Below are 22,984 nucleotides of genomic sequence, written 5' to 3' on the forward strand. Positions count from 1 at the left end.
TCTACCGCTCATTTGGAAAGATGTCTCATTATAAGAAGAACGAGCAAGAAACTTGCGTGTTGCTCTTTTAAATAATAATTGTACCTTTAAAATACCAATAAATAAATTAACGGTACCCACTGACCTGTAATACTATCCAGAGAACTGCGGAATCTAAAGAAAAATGAGCACACAGAATCCAAGCAAAACGTCGGGATGGCGGGAAAACGGAGACAGTCTATTACGGAATATAATAATACGTCACTCGCGAAATATTTTATACAGCAGAAAACACTAGGGCACTAATTTCCAAAACTGTTCCATATATATATATATATATATATATATGTAGGTACAATTAATTATTTAATTGTAAAAAAACAGAGAACAACATGTCATAACAAAAAACGGCGTACCTTTTGTTTTTACTTTTTTTTATTTAGTAGTAATGTTCGTTTTATCAGTGGCCAGTTATAATATATTCATATCACAACTCCAGCTCATATCCCGATCAGGTGAGTGATAAGATTGTAGGTACTATCTAAATTCTATGGTAAAATTAATATTAATATACGGAATATAAATTAAAATCTAAACAACCCGACCACTATTATGGTAGTTTGTAATATTACCAAAGTTTAGATTTTATAGTCAATTGATGTCCTTTTTATTGGAGTGTGTTCTACAACCGTTTTTTGTTTGTCCTTACCCCGTAGTCTTATGTTCTGACCTCTGTTAGAAGCAAGCTAAAAAAATATAAGAACAACAATAATATTGATTAATAATAATAATACGAAATTATCAATTTATATAATCTATTCAAGTACCACAAATTTTTTAGAGCATATCTCTTTAAAACTTGAATTTTGAGAGATTTTTAACAAAATTTAGGGAGTAAACAATATGTTCATCTTGATACACTAAACATATTTCAGATCTTGTATTTATTTATTAAATAAAAATAGAAGTTATTTAAAAACTTCACATTTGACACTAACACTTAACAGAAAGTTAGCATATGGCTGTATGGGTACAATTCCCTTGCCTTTCCTAAGTCATAAACAGTATAATAAAAAAAGAAACTTAACAGATGTTTATAAATACACTTTATAGTATGTATTATATTTATTTTTTGCTATGAAATAATTATATTTAAGAATACCTAATTTCTCTACTACAATGTGCTCAAAAAATATTACGAACGATAGATCTAGTTTCAGCGGAAAAATAGATGAAATACCAGGAATATATGTGGATAACTTTAATATTATCAATAAAAGAGCTTATTTCCTAAGCCACTGTCATACAGACCACACAGAAGGTTTATACAAGGAGGAATTATTAGATTTTTTGGAGGGAAATAAGAATACATATATTTATATGTCGGATGCATCCGCGCATATAGTGGAACATGAAAATAATAAACTGAAATCTTATTTGAAGGTTCTGTCATTAGGTATGTTGTTTTTTTATAGATTATAATAACAATGATAATAGTAAACTCTGTATAGTGTTCACAGATGAAACATAAGAAAAACAGTAAATGGTAAAGTATTAACAAATGGCGGTCTTATCGCCATTAGCAATTTCCTACAGATAACCATGAAGAGAGGACTTTGTACGTAGAATCGGTAGGCACGCATAAGACACTAACAATAATGGAATGATGCAGCCACCTGCGTTAAAAGTTTACACTGGCGGGACTAGTGGGACATAATAAAGCAAGCATGAAGTCACGTCAGTTAGAATTTACTGTGTGGAGTTTAATAACTACACCTTTGATATAGCCATGACATTCAGCATAGTCTAAGGAACGTAATTTTGGAGTTCCTTTCCTTTTCTTAGTGTGTGAAACGAAACCTGAACTGGTACCTTTACGTTGAGCACGACGACACAGTTTTGTGAGTCCTCAATTGAGGTGAACTTTAAAAAAAATATGACAATGATGTGTTGCTAGCAATGGGTTATTACTCCACATTACTAACAGTTCCCTTCCCCTTTAGTTATGTTGTACTATTGTTGTACTACTATTGTAATACTAATGTCATGCCCAGCTTTGCCCGGATGAACATAACGGTGAGTTTTTTAAGGATAATAATGGACAGGTAAGCCCGCCTCCGTTAACGGTTTAACTGTGGGCAGGGCAGTATAAGGTGAGCACTAAGTCAGGTCAATTACCTAATCATTACAGCATAGGGGGAAGGAATTGTTAGTAATGGGGAAAAGTAGCCCCATAGTAATAATTTATCATATTAGGTCGACCTCCACATCATCCCCCCTGGAAACCAATGTGTTTTTTTTTATATGATAATGAAATGGTGCACCCCCCTGCGCTAATGGTTTACGCTGCTGGGGCACCAATGGAGGATGATAAGATGAGCATGAGGTCGGGTCAGTTAGCCCATCGTGACAAATTCACCAAGAATTTATCACGGTGGTTTCCAGGGGGAACCGTGTGGAGTATCATCAATAAAAAAACTGGTGCCTCGCCAGCATAAACCAATAGCACAGGTGGGTGCATCATTATCATACATAAAAAAAATTATTGTAAAATAGTCAGGAATTTAACATGGTTTCCAGAACCGCTTGGATGTTGGTCATCTGGACATGGTACATTGTTAGCAATGAATTTATTAGCCCACATTGATGATCTCAATGGTCTAGCTGTTTAGCACACCAATTTACTTCTGATGGTAACAGGTTCTTCACACAGTAAAACATTTGTATTCATGCGTTTTCTCAGTATATACTTAATCAATGTATTTACAAAAAAAAATCTGAGTATTTACATCAGGTGTTTAGTAACCATAAAACAAGCTCTGTTATTCTCCGCTTACCATGGAACTAGATGGCGCTGTGTTAATTGTCCAGGGTTATTTATTACAGGGTTATTTTTGTTTCACCCCAATGAAAATCATAACCTATATGTTATTTTGATATATAAGTGATATTACTAACTTATACGAATATAAGTATTTATATATGAAACTTTACATTTCATCAAAATCGTGAATGAAACAGCAACAAACATCCATCCATACTCACAAACTGCTGTGTTTATAAAATTAATAAGATAATAAATACTTGTAAATTCTGCAATTCCAGGTGAACCAACAGTGGTGGAACTCCGTGCAGTGCCTGAGGAAAACTTAGAAGAATGCATCATCACTGTAACCGCTGTACCAGCAGGTCACTGCTTGGGTTCCATCATGTTTCTATTCCAAACTACAAGAAAAACAATTCTATACACAGGGGACTTCAGAATATCGCTAAATGATGTCAAGAAGTACAGAGAATTTCATAAGCCCTCTGATCGTACTGAACCAATAGGAGTTGATGCAATGTATATAGACACAACATTTTATAACAAAAACTATGATGATTTCATGAAAAGAAAAGATGCAATTGATTACCTTATTAAAGAAATAAAAGATTGGTTGAACAAAGATAGGAATAATCAGATTGCTCTAAGTATATCAGCCAAGTATGGATACGAGAAGGTGTTTAATGATATATATAAGAAACTGCAGGTAAAGGTGTATGTAGGTGACAGTATTTGGAAATTGTACAGGTAAGACTTTGAGGATGAAGGGTGATCCCTAAATTATGTCACATGAGTCATATTTATTACCATCTTCATTCTTGTCACAGCTTGTCACATTATCAAGTCCCCTAGTGTGACGAATTTTATATCTAGAATTTAATTATAAGCAAACAATTCTTTTGAATGTGGATGGTTATAAGGGCAGAGGAAGGCCAAAAAACAGATTGTGAAAGATGATATGGCAAGAAGGAGTAAATAACGGTATGACTGCGAACAGGGATAAATGGAAGAGAAAAACATATTATGCCCGAAATAAATGGGATAAGGAAGAAGCAGATGATGAAACAATTATTCTGAAATCTAAACTTTTATACTAATATTATAAATATGTAAGATTTATGAGTTTGTATGTTAAGGTTTAAAAAAAAGAAATACGAAAAAAAATTTTCAAAAACAATACGAGTTTGAAAAGTTTTTTCGTGTTTCTCTTTTAGTGGGTGAAGATAGAACGATTTGCCTGCCTTAGGACCGATGGTTTTTATCTCCTCTCTCCTCCTCGTGTATACTTTCTATAGGAGATTTTTCGTTTATGCATGAGTAGGCTACAACCACACTGACCCCGACGGCCCCATAACGGCAGTCACTCTCCCCACGGGCCCACCCGTTCCACCCCGACCACACTTCTACACATACACACGACACCGTCCTCGCTGGCGAAGACGACGACCCCCAACACACCATATCGCGCAATCAACCGGGCGCCTGCACGCGCCCGGGCGCTCCACACCGGCGCCCCTCCTATCGATCCCCCATCCAATTCAAACGGGGATCGAAATTACGACGGCCTGAGCCGAGGTTCAAACCCCTAGTGGTGGCCTCAGACTAAAGTCGTATTCATCAGGCAGGAGCTGGCCTTCAGCCGCTTCATAAGTCCTTTCGCGGGTTTGGAGTGCCGTCTGCACTTGCCCCTAACATCCGGTGAGACTGTAAGGGCCAGCTGCGGCCAACACCATTAGAGTAGTCCGAAAAAAAAAGCTACAACCACATAGGATGTGTAGTAGCGTTTCCTCTTCAGCTTGCCAAAACTGCAGAATTTGCCTAAGTTTGCCGTGTGTTTTGTTCAATCAGCAGTATCCAGGTCGGTTCTAGTCATGATGTACATATTGTTTTTACTTAATAGCAAGTCTATTAGAATATTGATTTTATAATATTAGTATAGCTTAGGATTAGGTTAAAGCTCAGAATGAACACTGATTAGACCAGTGATTCCCAAAGTGGTCTATATAGACCCCCAAGGGTCTATGACAAACTGCAAGATGTCTACAACAGCGGTCATCTTGTTGTTTTTACTTTATGTTTTTAACACTAAACTTTAATAGAATTAATTATTTACAAATAATCAAAACCAGATAAGAATGGGGGTCTACCCAAAACCGAAGAATATGGCAAGGGGCCTACTACACAAAAAAGTTTGGGAACCTCTGGATTAGACTATTTGCCTTTGACATATTGCTATATCATATTCTGATGGTATCTCTATTCTCCCAAATTTGAATTTAAAAATGAATCTGTATTACTGTAAACATGTACAACCATATTTGAAAAGAATACAAGCTGAGTTTCTTGTCAGTTCTCATCTCGAAAGCATTCCAGACTGACGGTAGATTTGACATATTAGAGTGTAATAGATATATGTAAGAGCGGGTATTGGTACAAGACGAATCATCGTGACGATTGTAAGATCTACTATAATGATGACGACTGAGGCTTTGAAGCCGGCTACCGCAAGGGAAACCCCAAGTAGCGCCCGTGACTTGTGACACGGGTGTAGGTTTAAAAGGCCCTTTTAGAATGCATTAACACTCACCTTCACTACTTGCAGTTTCCCTCCAGGCCCAACTAAGACCGGGATTAACCCATTTCTAATACAATTCACTTCAATATCCAAAACACAACCGGCACGCTCTGCGCTCGTCGACTGAATGCCGCGGCTCACCCAACGAAAGAGGACTATTCAACTACCGACCTCCGTATTTATAGACCGAAGTCCGTGTAGTAGGGAATGAAGCGAGTGTAATAGTCATCGTATGATAAACAACTTAATTCGGTCTATAAGTACTAGATGGCGCTATTTACAATATTTATAATAATCCTTTAATACTTTATTATGTTAAATATTAAATAAGTGATTTGATCAATATAGGCCGAATATAATTAAATTAATCAATTAACAATGAAAATAGTCATTGTATTGAATTTGCGCTATCATATATAATTAGAGTGTATTATACATGAATGAAGATAATTTGATTCAAACATAGTTACTTCTACTTCACCGTTTTCTTTCAGGAAAATGCCAGATAAAGTGATTGGAGTTACAAATGATGCAACAAACACTAGAATACACGTCTGCTACAACAAATGGCCGCGGCATTCCCACGCAAACTGTGTAAAGACAAACACTGAAGCCAATTACTTGTTTGTTCGGCTTTCTGCTATGACATGGAAGAATTACACATCAGAGGATGCACCCTTTGAAATGTGCGAGCGAGATAAAAGACTAAATGTATGTTTTTCAACTCACTGCAGTCGGAATGAGTTAGTGTATTTCATTAGTTATTTTGCCCCAAAGAAAGTTGTTGGTTTCCCGAACCCTTATATGGGATGTGAAAAGGCTTTAGTTATTAAAGAGAATGTAAGTGATTTCACGTTTCCGCCCAGAAAAAGATTTAGAAGGTGATATTCCCTTGATATAAACCAAAATGTTAATTAATATACTAATCTATACTCTATACATATAAATAAAATTGGAGTATCTGTTTGTAATATTGAAATAACCGTCTTTTACTACATGCATATGAATATAAATACGGTACATTTACAATTTTTGTCGGTCTGTTTGTTCCTAATCTTTGAAATGGCTGGACAGATTTTACGGGACGTTTTTTGGTAAGTAGCTAATGTAATAAGGACTAACTAAGGCTGCTTTTATTTTAGAAAATAAAGTTAATTTCCACGCGGAGGAAGTCGCGGGAACAACTAGTAATATATAGAATAGAATAGAATAACATTTATTACATCACAATTATTATATATATGTATATACATATAATAGGTAGATATCAATTGGAAAATATTATGAATCCACTCATCCTAAGTATCCACGGTCTCGTGTCCCGGATCCTCGTAATTTTCATCCACATCATCTATTCATCTGATCCATTACAATAATATATTAAATACGCAAACATTAATACATAATAAATTATATTGTTATTAAAACAAAATAACATAAATTTATATCTATTTAATGATTTTTTATTCTATTCTATTATCAATAGTAGGATTTGTATAAAAAGAGTATAAAAAAGTGAGTCATTATTTAGAATTTACATTTTATATAGGTACATGCATTGTGATATAAAAAGCATTTAAAATGTTAATGAATATATAACTGTTATTACGATTTGTATTATTTTGTTTCATTCCGCTACCATTAGCATGTGTGAGACTACAAATATTTAGTGCGGAAACCTGACCACCGCTACTGGAAGCGTTACGATTACGACCTTCTCTATTAGTGATCAAATTGTTATTGAATCTACACTCATATTGCATCATACGTTTCGCTTCTAAACGAGACATCACCAGGCAAGCAATAGTTTGGATATAGCTAGGAAGTCTAGTGTTGACTATTTGGGACCAGACTATGGCTCATAGTATTCACTGTTCGGCGAAAAGACTTCGACTCGTAGTGTTGACTGTTCGGCGAACATACTCGACTGGTAGTGTGGACTATTCGACGAACAGACATCGACTCGTGTTGACTGTTCGGCGAACATACTCGACTCGTAGTGTGGACTATTCGACGAACAGACATCGACTCGTAGTGTGGACTGTTCGCCGAACACACTTCGACTCGTAGTGTGGACTGTTCGCCGAACAGACTTCGACTAGTAATATTAACTGTTCAGCGACCAAACTACGACATAACATAACCTTATGTATTGTATAAAAATAAATAAAAAAAAAACAAGGTGCATAATGAAAATTCTCTTTTGAATTTTATATAATTTATTAAACTTAATTACATTAGAATTCATATATTTTTTATTCTAAAATAATGAATTTCAAAGATCACACGTTGAAATCACAGTAGTAATACATCAAATCAAATATAAATATTATTCATGTTGGGTATAAAATTTCGCACATTACAAGTGTATTTATATAGAAGAGAGTAGATTATTTTTTTCTTTTTTTTCAAATTATGTTTAAAAAATACATTAAGTCTATAAAAATAAAAAATTGCTAATAATTCTTTTTAAAATTATGTATAACGAATACATTATATCAATAAATCTAAGTCTAGAATTCGGTGGAGCACAAATCACAAATCCTAACAACTGTTGCGAGTATACCTGATTGTCCGCTCCGGAAGGCACTGGATATCGTTGCATTGTGGACCCAGTGCTTCTGGAGGTGGACACAGATATATGAACTAAATGTATCTCTGTATCTATATATTATAAATTACTAACATAGTCTTATAAGTTTTTACTAACACAATATGGATGTAATCCGAATTAAAATGAATAATAATAATGTTAGAAATATAAGGTAAATTTAATTCTCACAATTGTCACTAGATGGCGCTGTCATAAAAGTAAAACGCGCCATCGTTTCGTTTTGTGCAAAATCAGTGAGGTGTTGTCATGTTTTGTATGCAATCGTGCAATGTTCGAGAATGTTTTTTACGGTTCTATCGACTTGTATGCAATCGTGGAATGTTCGAGAATGTTTTTTACGGTTCTATCGACCTAAGTGTACCTGTATTTGAAAACAAGCAATAAACCATATATATAGACACAAGTAAAGTGTTTGGTTTATAGTACCTTTAGGACCTCAAAGTTTTTCAATAATAAAAACACAGAGAGATACAGATTGCTAATATTTATATCAGTTGTCTAGTACCCATAACACAAGCCGTGCTTATCTTGGGACTGGACGGCGCTCTGTATATTATTATTACAATACTACAATATTGGAGCGAAGGTAAGATTTATAATACCACTACTTACCCTTCGCCCCGGCTTCGTCCGGGTCCGTCCGGGTACATGTTATACATGTAAATCTACCTCTTGAATCACTCTACCTATTGCTGAAAACTGCATTAAAATCCGTTGCGTAGTTTAAAAGATCTAGGCAAACAGCCAGTGGAATCGACTTCATTTTATACTACACTAGCTACTCGCCCCGGCCTCGTCTGTGTACATGTATTATACATATAAATCTTCCTCTTGAATCACTCTATCTATTAAAAAAATAGCTTCAAAATCCGTTGTATAGTTTTAAAGATTTAAACAGCACAAGCGACCTTGTTTTATGTAATGATATGTACAGATTCTAACAAATTAAATATATTTATGATAAGAATAATATATGTTTTGGCAAATAGCCAAAAATAATATAATATGTTAAACCTTATGCTAATAAATGCAGCAGATTAATTATTAAATTAATTACAGGTAAAACTGTATATTTCTTTATATGTGTCATAATCTTTGTCATTATACACCATTAAGCAAACATCTGTTTTATACCTCTCCGCTATAGAACATTCCAGTATATGATCAGGAACCTGTCATTAAGTGAGTATTGACAGATTTTAATCTCAACATAATACTGTATTTATAGGTTTACAAATAATAATAATAAAATGTATTCACACGAAAAGTTTGTTAGAGAAAGGGGAGGCCTATCTAGGGTTGCCACCTGTACTTTATAATGAAATATTGTACGTTATTTCAGGTTACTGTTACTCTATACTTTCTGTGAATAAAAATACTTTATTTCGCATGATTTGATATCTTTGGGGTTTTGAAAAGTTTAGTCGTATGTATCTTTTCATTAAACGAAATTTATCGATTGGTGCTGACTGAATATTCATATAAATATAATAATAATATGTGTGTATATTAATGGTATTTGTATGTATGTATATTTAGTATTCATATATTATCTAACTGCCACCTACCTTCCCCTTACTCAATGCTTCTATTTCCCAGGTTGTCTGAATATTCATATAAATATTATTATTATTATTATTATAATATCTCAGGACAATTCGCACAGCGCTATCTAGTCCCAAGCTAAGCAGAGCTTGTGTTATGGGTACTAGACAACTGATATAAATATATGGATACATTTTTTTTAAAATAAATACATATTATACATAGAAAACACCCAGACCGATACAAACAATCATACTCATGAATACAAATTTGTACCGTGCCAGGAATCGAACCCACGACCATCTGTTAGTAAATGACATATTCATTATTTATTTTAATTTAAATATATAATAAATAAAAGTAAAGTGATATAATAAAATATGAGAGATACTAATTTGATACAAACTGCAAAAAGCAATAAAAAATATTATTTTAAGTATAATAATAAAGAAAAATAAATTGTACTTTATTTTGTTACTATGTACTTTTTTCTTACCTATAATAACCAATGTGCTTTAACTGCACAAAAAAAGGTGGCAACACTAGTCCTATCCTAAATATTATGTCACACGTTATACATCCCTCAACAACAAAGTGTGACAAGGGTTTGATAGGTCGTTCTAAATTTCATGATGACACATTTCAAAGTCAAATATATCGAATAATGAAGTTATTTTAAAACTAAATACACTTGTCAAATATGAACCTCATTTTGTAACTTAGTAATTCTAACTTACTAAATTTAAAACATCAATATCACAGTTCTCGTAGGTGTTCACATTTGAACTCTTGTCTAATAATTTCTTATATTTTTTTCCGTGCCTCTTGCTGGTTAAGTGATTTGCAATTGTTTCTTCTTTGTTAACCATTTCATTGTTACAAGTAACACAGTTCAATATTTCATAATTTATCTGTAATAAAAAAATAATTAAAATGCATTAACACGAAAAGTTTGTTAGTAAAAGCTTTTATTAACTCTTTTTATTATTCATATATTAACGTTACACGTTATAGGTCCTCCGCACACAATAAAGTGGGGGGAAGTGACAAAGGGGGGTTGATAAAGATTGACGTGTGACAAAGGGGGGTCGACAAAGTGTGACGGGTGACAAAGGGGGGTCGACAAAGCGTGACGTGTGACAAAGATTGAGAGGTGGTTTCTAAATTCGTGATGTCACATTTAAAAGTAAAATATATAGGTTAAAAAAGGTAAAATATTAAAACATGAAATTTGAACTATTAACAAGAAACATTAAAATATTTCCATAATATATACAAATAACAATCAATGAACGTTTGTTAGTCTTACTAAATATCGCGAATGTTTAGACCGAAATGGCAAAAATTTTTGTTTTAAAATATTTGTAGAAGTCCAAGAAAAAACCTTTCTTGATATTCTTCAAATATTTTAAGGTGATAAAATGTAAAGAAATAATAAAAACACCAATTTTATTTTTCCATACAAACTGTTCGTATCTATCAAATAAGATGCGATAAAAATTCGATATGGGAGTCGACACAATATTTAACTCTGATGCGGTACAAAGTTCGCCGAGTTGGCCAATGTACCTATAACACAAGTTCTGCTTAACTTGGGACTAGATGTCGCTGTATGAGTTGTCCTGAGATATTTTTATTATTATATTTGAACTGCAGTCAAATATATGGTATATGTAATAGCTAACTAATTTGAATCCGCTAGGTCCTTTCTGGTATCGGCTAGAATTAGATAGTAGTTAGTAATTAGTACTAGTAATAATAGTTGTAACCTACCTCTCTAATCAAATTAGGAATATACTTTTCTATTATACTTTTATTAATATTATCCACATGTGTCTGCGTTTCAACATGGGTATCTACGTCTATTTCAATATCCTGACATATTATACATTTGTGACTAGTCGTCCCAGCTACTATACCATTCCAAGCCTCCCACATAACTTCTAAAATATTACCATTCACAATGACCATTTTATTCAACTTAACGGCATATTTTATTCTTCTTAACTCAACATTGTCTACGATAACAGCTGTCAAACGGGTTTTGATTTGTTTTTCTTTAACAATTTTCCTTTCCTTTCTCAGTACATAAACTTGAAACACAGAAAGTGTTTCAAGTTTATGTACTGAGAGGCCAGCTTTAATTTGGTTTTTGCGTTGTTTTCTCGAGATTGCGCTATTTTGTTTTACAAGTTGCTTATGAGGATCCCATTCAAAATGTGCCGATAAATCAGAATGGTATATAATAACATTGCATATAGCACAGTGGTAGGCCAGGTAGGTCTGAAAATATATAAATATAATTAGTTTTCTGTAATCAATTACGGTAGGCGCTAGACTACCAGTAGGAGATGATAGGATGGGCTTAACTACGTCAGTTAGCCCAACGTGAAATTATCAACAATGACTTCAAGAAGGAACCGCGCGAAATACACAGCTTAGCGAGATAAAGTAACATATAGCAGTTAATAATAAGTATATTCGTGAGTATGATTGTTTGCCGATGCTATCTAGGTGTTTTTTAAACATTTTATGTATGCTTGTAAAATAAGTGTATCTATGTATTTATATCAGTTGTCTTATAACACGAGCTCTGCTTAATTTGGAACTAGATGGGGCTGTGAGAATTGTTCTGAGATATATATATCTAATACCTACCTGTCGAATTAAGTTATTCTTATATTTATCCAGAAATTTATATTTCTGCATGTTTTTCTCGTGATCACGTCGAGCTATGTGTTTTTTAAAATCATCGGGCTCAACCTCCACATTACAAATAAAGCAATATCTCGAACCGCTGCCCGTTGCAACCATAGAGTTGTATGATGTCAGAGTGATTTTATAATATTTATCCAATAGTACAAACAATTTCGCTTCGGTATCAAAAGGCGCTACAATGGAGTCGTCACTACCGTTTTTCACGTCAAATTGATCATCCAATCGTATCTCATTTGATACCAATTTAATTTCATCTTCTTCTAATTTAATTTCCTTTTGACTCGATTTTATTTTATTTTCTCCCAATTTAATTTCGTTTTCTACCAATTTAATTTCGTTATCTACTAATTTAATTTTGTTTTCTCCCAATTTCGGTTCGTCTACGTTCAATTTAATTTCGTTTGCTGCAAATTTCGGTTCGCTTCCTCCCAATGCAATTTCATTTACCCTCTCTGTATTGCTATTTGTGCCTGTATTGGCATATTCATCTATTTTCTTATTCACGTCTTGATTTTGAAATTGTACACATGCATTTGTCTGTGCTGGTTGATTGTTAGTTGGTAGTATTTGAAAGGGTGCATTGTATCCTAATGCTAAATATAATTTTGAAATATGATTGGGTTCTAAAATATGGTTATTTACCACTTCAGGGTTCTCTCTCATAGGCATATTACATAGACCGCAGTGGAAAGCGTTTCTAATCTGTAAATCAAAACTAAACTTATCATTTCCCATTCATTATTCAATATATAATATTACTAGCTGTACCCGTAACTTCGTCCGCGCTGAATTTAACTTTATTTTTCTAAAATATAGTAGCCTAAGTTACTCCTTACTACATAGCTAGCTACCTGTCAAAAAAGTTCCTTTAAAATCAGTCCAGCCATTTCAGAGATTAGCGGGAACGAACAGACAGACAAAAATTGTAAAAAAAATGTTATTTTGGTGTATGTAACATATTTATATTCATAGCATGTAGTACAAAAAAAAAAGGGTTATTTCAATATTACAAACAGACACTCCAATATATTAATATATTTATATGCATAGATATAAACCCAGTACCGCTGAGGACTTCAATGCTCGGTCAGTACGCCAACCAATAAATGTTTTTATTTATGTGGGTAGTTGCTATTTAGATTTTGCTACTCCACCGTCTGTATTATATGTACCTTTTTTTAAATCTCCAGAATTATTAAATTTTGCATAAGTTTATATTTTTAGTTCTCATATTTAAGTGAATTATTTGTAATTCTTAATGAGAATAAATATCTAAACCTCATATGGGGCACTAGTGGAGGTTGATAAAATGAGCATGAGGTCAGGTCAGTTAGCCCATCGTGACAAATTCACCAGGAATTTATCACGATGGTTTTCAAGAAGAATCGCGTGGAGGTCAACCTGACATTACACATACATTACATTACATACGGTACATTGCTAGCAATGGGACCGACAGTCCACATTACTAACAATCCATTTCCCCCCTCATAGTAGCAGTTGTCCAACTTTGACTTTATAAACAAGGCAGTCTCTGTGAGCATCTTACTTCACCTATTTCTAAGGCAAGATTGATTTTAAATAAGGCAATTACAGACTAAGAGGTATGTCTCACATGGTATCATGTACGCTACGCTATTGAAGTGTACAGGCCGTCAGCTCGTTTGCTACTCCAAGTATATAAAAAAATCTTTCAAGAATACTTACATTCCTCACCAAGTGATTTCCAAAACAATATAAGAATAGGTGTGTATGAATTAAGTTTATATGTTTTTCAGTCTTGATATGTAGCATTATTCTGCTTTTATCCTCTTTAAAATGGCACAATCCGCAAAAGTAATGGTCTGGATGCTCAAATATGACATTAAAACACATTAAACTGATGTTCATGTTTCGACCTAATACATTTATATACATATTTGAGTATATCTCATTTGTATTACTGAAATTATTATCACTGTTGGTATTGTTATATGTATTAGTTGTAATTCTGTTACTTGTTTGTACAGGACTATTTGTATTTCTTGCATTTATTGCATCATCGCCTTTTCTATTATTGCTTCTACTACTAGTTTCTTTGGTGTATTTATCTGACCCTGAATGACTGTCCAGATGTTCATCAATTAGGTAATTATATTGAAGATTATTACATTGTTCACAGTGAACTTGTTTATCGTCAACCTGAAAATTACAAAAGTTAATATTTTATACTTAAACTACTTAATCCAACCTCAAAGCTGTTCCGTATAGTACTATAATAAAATGTGAATCAAATTTTACCAAACTCATACAACTATATTAGCGTGATTGAGTAAGAGAGATTCAATTTTCTTACCAAAAACAATGAAATAATTGAAATAAATTTGGATGTAGAGACAGATGAGAGCTTAGTAAAAGACGTCGTATGTGGAAAATATAAAACTTGAAGGAACTAATTCCCGTTTCTTCACTTTTGAAAGAAACGTCACAACAATTCCAGTATGTTTTAGACCTCCTTTAAATAACATTACATTCAACGTTTGAAATATTTTTTTCATTTTCAATTCATTCGTAACAATTTACATTGTGTTGAATTTTATTACATATCATAATTTTAATTAAAGCATTATATGTCTAAAATAAATACATGTATAATAAGGAAAAATGTCAATTTCATAATAATAAATTTAAATGTCATGTCCATGTCCACTTATATTATAATTCATTAATTGTATAATAACACTTCTTTAATAAAAAATCCTTTAGTTTGCGTTTAAAATCATTCGTATATAATAAACTTTTTAAATCTATAGGCAACTTATTATATAATTGTATGGACTGGTAGTGTGAACTGCTTCACCACCTTCAGTGTAGGTAACAGCTGACTCACAACATGTTGTCTCCTTGTGCAGAGAGCACTCCTGGTTTGTCTCTCCTCATCAGTTTCATATTCTTGTATATGTTTAGCGTACTGTGTCAATGTTACCAGAATATAGAGAGATGGTACAGTAAGAATGATAATATTACCCTTAAAGTAGAAGATGATGATATCAAGATGAAAACTTGTATGGAAATTCGTCATTCCTCATCCATTTTACATGCGGTCATGGAAACGGAAATCGCAGGCACAATTAGTTGTAAATAAATGACATGTACATACCTGTCTGATAAAATAATCTTTGTATTTTTTTAATATTTCGCATCTGTTTAACCGTTCTATATGATCAACATCAATACAATGACTAGATTTGATTATAATAGAACCTTTAAGTTTGCACACCATACAGTAAAATATATTTCTCTTCAACACCAAAATCATGTGCCAGGTATTTAATGGTATTTTAAACCATTTATGTCCATTGGTTTTGTTCACGAAATCGGTCTTCTTTGCAACCGATGCATACGACATCTCTTTAGATAGATAATTACGAGTATTTTCGTTTTCATTAACATAGTCATTATTATCTTCATATTCTTTCATTGACTCACTGTTACTGTTAATTGTATCACCGTCGCTAACACTAATGCTTTTACAATTCTCATTATCATATTCATAATGATTATTATTTAATGCGTTTGCATCGAAATGATAACGATCATTACTTATGTTTCTATTATTTTCTATATCCAAGCTTTCTAGTGTATCAATAACTTTGTTTATAGCGAACAATCTGTTATCTTCGTGAGTCTTACTTTCAAGGTGGTCATGTATAAATTCATAGTCAAATACTTCATTGCAAACTGCGCAATGATATTTATCTGTCATCTAAAAATAATAATGATAAAATATATAAGAGATATATTCCTACTGATATCCCAGATGGGATAAGCAGAGGCAGGGAGCAAGAGAGCCAATCGGAACCACTAATAAGTGTCATAGTGGTTCAGGGATGTTGGGAGGTCCCAATATGGTATGGTCCCACCCATAGGTATGGGTGCCGTTGCACCTACTGAGTCTACTTCCTGTTGCGTGCTGCTACACCGATCACGGGTCACACCTTACGCCACCAAGGAGCAGAACATTGTCGACTACAAACGGACCAGTACTCACCAGATATTGAGGATGACTCAACTGGAGTCGAGTTACAACACGAGTTTCAAGACATTTGTAACCCGTGTGCAGCCGTCGTCAGTGCCGTGAACACAGAGACTATTTATACTTATTTATATTACAGCTCTCCCGCAGTGCCTAGCGTTTGGCCCCGCGCAGCGGTCAGTGCAAGTTTGATAAAAAACAATATCAAAGTACGGGGCGAAAAGGGTTTGTTACAAGTTATTTTGTGTTTCTTACTGTGATCTATGTTTAATGCATTTAAAATTAATAATAAATGATAGAACGTGTTCACAGAAAGAAAAGAAGTTTTTCATCATCATCATCATCATCGCAGCCCGGAAAACGTCCACTGCTGGACATAGGCCTCCCTCAAAGAAGTTTTTACTTATTTTTAATTACAATTATTTTTTGGTTTTTGTATAAAAAGAGGTTTCATGTGCTAACAGTAATGAATTTGGGTTTATAACGCACGTGTGTTTTATGAGTTGCTTTATATATAAAAAACCGGTGAAATTAAATCCACTTTACGAGTATGTTGAAAAAAAAACATACCTGTCTTATAACGCTTATATCAAATTTCTCCAATGGTTGACACGAATTCAGTCGCTCCTGATGTAAGTCACTTGTAATATGCACGTTGCATACGTCAAGACTGATAGAATCATCACAAACGAAGCAGCGTGTATCGTTCACGTCGTGGAAGACCAAGGTATTCCATTGATAGTCAGTCAGATATACAACTGAATTAATTATAACTCCATGTGGTACCTTCTGTAATGTTATACTTAATAGTCCGTCATCACTCGTAGACATATCTGAAATAAATAACGATTTTTATCAAATAACTAGCTGACCCCGCGACTTCGTCCGCGTAGAAATTAACTTTATTTTTCTAAAATAAAAGATTTTTTTTAAAAATAAAGTATTTAAGTTTCTCCTTATTATCATCAGCTACCTGCCAAAGAAGTCCGGTCGTCGTTCACCACTTATTGAAAGCAGCCAATACGTCTGACTACCACATTAGGAATAATAGTCGTAATTCGCGGTACAAAGGACGGTAATATATATTTATGATACTTACTTCCTTACTAACATTATGCGAAACTAACTGTCCGGCTGTCTGACTAATACGCTTTAATACCAAAACTACCGAACCGATATAAATGAAAATTGATTTTTTTTTTCGGACTACTCTAATGCTGTTGGCCGTAGCTGGCCTTTACCGCTTTACCGGGCGTTAGGGGGCGAGTGCGGATGGCACTCCAAACCCGCGGAATTACTTATGGAGCGGCTGAAGGCCAACTCCTGCCTGACGGATACGACTTTAGTCTGAGGGCACCACTAGGGGTTCGAACCTCGGCTCAGGCCGTCGTAATTTCGATCCCCGTTTGAATTGGACGGGGGATCGATCGGAGGGGCGCCGGTGTGGAGCGCCCGGGGGCGCCGGTTTGGAGCGCCCGGGGGCGCCGGTGTGGAGCGCCCGGGGGCGCCGGTGTGGAGCGCCCGGGGGCGCCGGTGTGGAGCGCCCGGGGGCGCCGGTGTGGAGCGCCCGGGGGCGCCGGTGTGGAGCGCCCGGGGGTGCCGGTGTGGAGCGCCTGGGTGCGTGCAGGCGCCCGGTTGTATGCGCGGTAATGTGTGTTTGAAGTCGTCGTCTTCGCCGGCGAGGACGGTGTCGTGTGTGTGTGTAAAAGTGTGGTTGGGGTGGAACGGGTGAACCCGTGGGGAGGTTACCTGCCGTTATGGGGTCGTCGGGGTCAATGAGAACGTGCCTCGGGCGACGTTGTCGCCTATGTCGGATATTACTCCTCGGTGCGTAGTCGACCGCACTGACTATAAGCGGGTTAGGGTGGGATTGGCCAGAGTCGAAGTAGCGTCGAGACGCTTCCTTCATAAACTGCTTGATGGTGAAATTTGGTACACAGATAGACTTTTAGAAAGGACATATGCTGCTTTTAAATGCGAAAAAAAGTTGTAAGGGGTTGAAAGGGGATATGACAACTTGTATGGAAGTTTAATCATTTTTAATGCTAGTAGTAATAATAATAGATATTTTTATAGGCTGTTATTTGAATATAAATAAATATAACATTCAACATTTGTATAAATTTCACCCTTAATTGTGTAAAATAAAACGGGATGAAAGTTTGTATGGAAATTTGCCATTTTTTAAGCTAGAATGATAAAATATTTTCTTTACTTGGTCAAGGTTACTCCACGTGAACGAAGTCCCAGACAGAGCTAGGATTATTAGTAATAATATAGTCAAACAAAAATCAAATACTCATCGAGATTATACTACCATTATCAAATTTAATTTTAAATGTAAATTATTTAACATACCCTCAGATTCCTCATCGGCAGACACACAGTACTCATCTGTTTCAGCCATCTCGAAACAGTGTGGTACCAATTTTTCGACGTATATATTGACTTCTTGATACTTTTTCGTTTCTTGATGTTTAATTTTAAAGATCTCACCATTAATTGAATAAACATCATCGAGCTGTTCACTTTTAAATCTGCTTTTATTTTCTGTATCGATCATCCTTTTAATATCTTTACTAACATATACTTTTGTATCTGTATTATCTTCTTCAGTTTTAATCTTATTTAGATTCTTTTCTGTCATTTCTCTGCAAGAAAAAAAAAGTCCAAGATATTATCATAAATAAATTGTCGATTTAAACATTGTTTGCCTATGTGGCGAATTTACTAATATTGCGCGACAAAATTCGTAATTTGTAATGTAAAACTTCGAGTTAGTGTACTTGTTAATTTGGGCTAAAAAGGGCTTGTATCCACAGCCGTAAAATATATTAATAAAAAGAAGGATTAAGAAAAATAACAAGCCTGTCATTCAAGGCAGAATGCTCTTGTACATATACCTATTATGTATATAATTATAATAATATCTCAGGACAATTCACACAGTGCCATTTAGTGCCACAAGGTAAGCAGAGCTTGTGTTATGGGTAATAGACAATTATAAATACATAGTTTTTTTCATAAATATATTATCTACATAATATACATAGAAAACAACTAGAGCGATACATATACATATTATTATATATACTTTTGAATACAAATATCCACCAGCTTCAAAGCTGTGACATGGAGTAAATAATAATAATCTTATGAATATTATAAACACAAAAGTTTACGAGTATGGATGGATGTTTGTTACTCTTTCACGCAAAAACTACTGAACGGATTTTGATTAAATTTTACATTAATATAGCTTATGGATCAGAATAACACATCATGGCCTTTACAGCTTCAGCGGACGATAGGGGGCGAGTGCAGATGGCACTCCAAACCAAAGGAAGGACTTATGGCGGCTGAAGGACAACTCCCGCCTGACTTTAACCTGAGGGCACCGCTAGGATTTTTTCAAACTACTCTAATGCTGTTGTCCGCAGCTGGCCTTTACAGCTTCAGCGGACGATAGGGGGTGAGTGCAGATGGCACTCCAAACCAAAGGAAGGACTTATGGAGCGGACTTATGGATACGACTTTAGCCTGAGGGCACCGCTAGAGTTTCGAACCTCGGCTCAGGCCGTCGTAATTTCTATCCCCGTTTGTATTGGACGAGGGGTTTTTTTTTTTTGTGGATGATAATGGAATGGTACACTCGCCTGCGCTAACGGTTTACGCTGGCGGGGCACCAGTGGAGGATGATAAAATGAGCATGAGGTCAGGTCAGTTAGCCCATCGTGACGAATTCACCAGGAATTTAACACGATGGTTTCCAGGGGGAACCGCGTGGAGGTCGACCTGAAATGTTACATTGCTAGCAATGGGGTTATCAATCCACATTACTAACAATCCCTTTCCCCCCCTGGACGAGGGGTTGATCGGAGGGGATGCGTATTATGTATAGAATAAGATAGATAGATAGAATATACTTTATTTGTAACACACAGTAAAGAAAAGGCATAAACCAAAGGAAGGACTTATGGCGGCTGAAGGACAACTCCCGCCTGACCGTCTTCAGTCTTAGATCACCGGTATGGGTTTGAACCTTGGCTTAGGCTTCATAATTCGACCCTAGTTTGAATTGGACAGGGGAGATCATATGTTAATTTCTACTACACTCGCAATGCTGTAGAGCCTATAGCATTGCGAGTGTCGGCTCAGGCTTTCGTAATTTAGTTACCCGTTTGAATTCAACGGGGATTACACACAATAACATATAGGTTATAATTTTCATGCGAAACTGCGGTGCATTTCAAGTGAAACTGTGGGCACATCTAGTATTATATAACAATAAAATTATAGATTGTCTCTATGATCACAGATGACAGACAGCAATCTGCGGCACTACTGTTGGGTCAATTAATAATAATAATAATATAATAATATCTCAGGACAATTCCCACAGTGCCATTTAGTCCTAAGCTAAGCAGAGCTTGTGTTATGGGTACTAGACAACTGATATGAATACATGGATAGATTTTTTATGTAAATAAATACATATTATACACAGAAAACACCCAGACTGATACAAACAATAATGAAAACAAATGTTTGTACCGTGCGAGGAATCGAACCCACAACCATCAGATAGTAAAGTGTACACCACTTTACTATCTGATGGTTGTGGGTTCGATTCCTCGTACTAAACTAAACTAAACCACTAGACCACCGAGGCTGTCAAAATAATATATTATACCATTCTTTGGCCAATAGTATTTGATATTCAGCGCACATAATACAAAATAAGAATATAATAAAACATATGACAATAATGGTGTACAGTAACAAAAATAAATAAAAGTAAGTCTTTAACTTGTTAGTAAATATAAAACCAAACTAGAGAGACATCTGAAGATGCTGTTCAACTGACACTGTCTGATTATATGGCATATCTTAAGAGACGTAAATAACCAGACTTCGACAACCTGGCACAATGTAATGTAAGTTGGACAACATTTTCTGTAAAGACCCTCTTTTGGACTGTTGTATATATAAAGCCGTTAAACATAAAAATTTTTCACCCGCCTGCATTCACTGTTTACACTGGCACTACGTGTAGTAGTAGTATCCGATAAGGGTATGCGAACCCTAAGTATTATTTCAAAATGCCTAGTAATTTCGAAGAAATAAGCTGTGGAATTTCAAATCAAGTTACCAAATGGACGCTCAAGGTTCGATTCCCGCCATCGACTTTTTTTTATTGTTATTTTTTTTTGTTTTGTCTTTATTTTCTATTTTAAATTAACTATTTTAATAATTAAATGAATTTAATCGAACAAAAAGTTGTTAAGTATTAAATTAATTTTAATTTACATTAACTATTATACTTTCTAAATTGTAAAGCAGCTAACAATTATAGTAGACCAGTGGAGGATGATACAATGAGCATGAGGTCATATCAGTTGGCTCATTTTGTCAAATTCACCAGGAATTTGTAATGATAGTTTTCAGGGGGACCTGCTCATATCCATCAGCCTGACATAGGACAATGCTAGCAAATGAGGTCTTCAGTCTACATGACTAGCAATGGGCTTTCTCTCAGACACAACCATTATCATAATAGTATAACCTACAATAACAACTGGCTTAAGCAAGAATATCTGAGGCTTCTCACTGAAGAATCACCTCTCACAAGAGTTATCAATAGTCAACACGTCTGTTTATACTCTGGAAGACTGATTGCATTGTTAAAATGGGTATATCAGAATGGTATTCTAAATGTGAAATTTTGTATGTTTGTTTCTTATCATTTCATAAAACCGTTGAACTAATATTAATAAAAGATTGATGTAAATATACATTTCAAAACGAAAACAGGCATATGCTATCTATTATCTCAAAAAAGCAGACAGAACTGCGACAAACAAGTAGTCTTCTATATCTTTAATATAAAACATATAGTAATCTCAAAATTAACACAAACTATTAAACAAACATAGTGTTATACAGTTACTTACCGCATTATAAGTAAATTAATTAATCTAGTCACATATAACACAAGAAAAGATGTTAATACTTTCCATAAATTTCCAAATAACATCTATAAACACAAAACCTCCGTTAAACCAGTATGGTTGATATAAATCTACTAATTTCTAGCCAACTTGCAATATGTTACTACCCTAAATCCTACTCCTATTTTTATCCACCAAATCTGGGGGTAGCATCAACAAAATGAGTCGTTCGTTGTACGTCGCGTCGAGCACACGCAAATCAACATATTCTCCGCGAATCAACGTTAACGGAACCATCAGCCGCGATCTTCGCGCAATCATCTGATTAGTACATCATCCAGTGAAATTCATCGTAGTGTTGTGCGTTTTTAAAGTGAAACGGCTACGCGTAAAATAAGACCTGCACGCGGGGACGACACGAACCAGGTTGGTCCTTAGTTTCCCTTTTTTACCCAACATTCTTCATGGTCCTTCGTCCAGATCACCATCATTCATCTCAAAACCCATAAATAAATCATATTTCATAATCATCTGATTATCATATTCATCTCATAATTTCATCAAGTATTGCAAGTCATTTTTCATTGTCATATCAACCGCCGTACATATCAGCCATTTTGCTCATATTTCACCTTGTCATTCATTCCATCAAATCAGTATCATTCATTGGCTGTCAATAAAGCTTTAAGCAAAAATCATAACTCATTGTTGGCAACACAGAACAGTAAGTTGTCAATCATAACCCGTCAGTATTAATTCATTC

The 22,984-nt window shown here is 34.8% G+C and overlaps 2 protein-coding genes across 2 annotated transcripts; one reads left to right on the plus strand and one right to left on the minus strand.

The window, feature by feature from the left end:
* The first annotated feature begins 1,084 nt into the window (after positions 1–1,084).
* LOC131843008 (protein artemis-like) lies at positions 1,085–6,601 on the plus strand. The gene is made up of 3 exons (XM_059191599.1): positions 1,085–1,435; positions 3,085–3,550; positions 5,873–6,601. Exons 1-3 carry the CDS (start codon positions 1,159–1,161, stop codon positions 6,261–6,263), a joined length of 1,134 nt encoding a protein of 377 aa, XP_059047582.1. The 5' UTR covers positions 1,085–1,158; the 3' UTR covers positions 6,264–6,601.
* Positions 6,602–9,645: 3,044 nt separating this feature from the next.
* Positions 9,646–22,334, minus strand: LOC131842996 (RING finger protein PFF0165c-like). Its single transcript, XM_059191591.1, has 8 exons — positions 22,225–22,334; positions 18,629–18,921; positions 16,841–17,103; positions 15,395–16,000; positions 13,963–14,436; positions 12,196–12,957; positions 11,311–11,820; positions 9,646–10,448 (listed from the first exon to the last, which is right to left on the minus strand). The coding sequence occupies exons 1-8, from the start codon at positions 22,305–22,307 to the stop codon at positions 10,266–10,268; spliced, it is 3,174 nt and encodes a 1,057-aa protein (XP_059047574.1). The 5' UTR covers positions 22,308–22,334; the 3' UTR covers positions 9,646–10,265.
* Between the last annotated feature and the right edge of the window lie 650 nt (positions 22,335–22,984).

The sequence above is a fragment of the Achroia grisella genome, unplaced genomic scaffold (assembly GCF_030625045.1).
Source record: "Achroia grisella isolate CSIRO2021 unplaced genomic scaffold, CSIRO_AGI_Agris_v1 utg2716, whole genome shotgun sequence".
Classification (NCBI taxonomy): Eukaryota; Metazoa; Arthropoda; class Insecta; order Lepidoptera; family Pyralidae; genus Achroia; species Achroia grisella.

Coding starts and splice junctions, on each gene's coding strand:
- LOC131843008 (XM_059191599.1), top strand. CDS start 1,159: ATGTGCTCAAAAAATATTACGAACGATAGATCTAGTTTCAGCGGAAAA. Junction 1,436..3,084: donor TTTGAAGGTTCTGTCATTAG/GTATGTTGTTTT, acceptor CTGCAATTCCAG/GTGAACCAACAGTGGTGGAA. Junction 3,551..5,872: donor AGTATTTGGAAATTGTACAG/GTAAGACTTTGA, acceptor GTTTTCTTTCAG/GAAAATGCCAGATAAAGTGA.
- LOC131842996 (XM_059191591.1), bottom strand. CDS start 22,307: ATGTTATTTGGAAATTTATGGAAAGTATTAACATCTTTTCTTGTGTTA. Junction 17,104..18,628: donor TGCCGATGAGGAATCTGAGG/GTATGTTAAATA, acceptor TATTTATTTCAG/ATATGTCTACGAGTGATGAC. Junction 12,958..13,962: donor GAAATCACTTGGTGAGGAAT/GTAAGTATTCTT, acceptor TTTGATTTACAG/ATTAGAAACGCTTTCCACTG.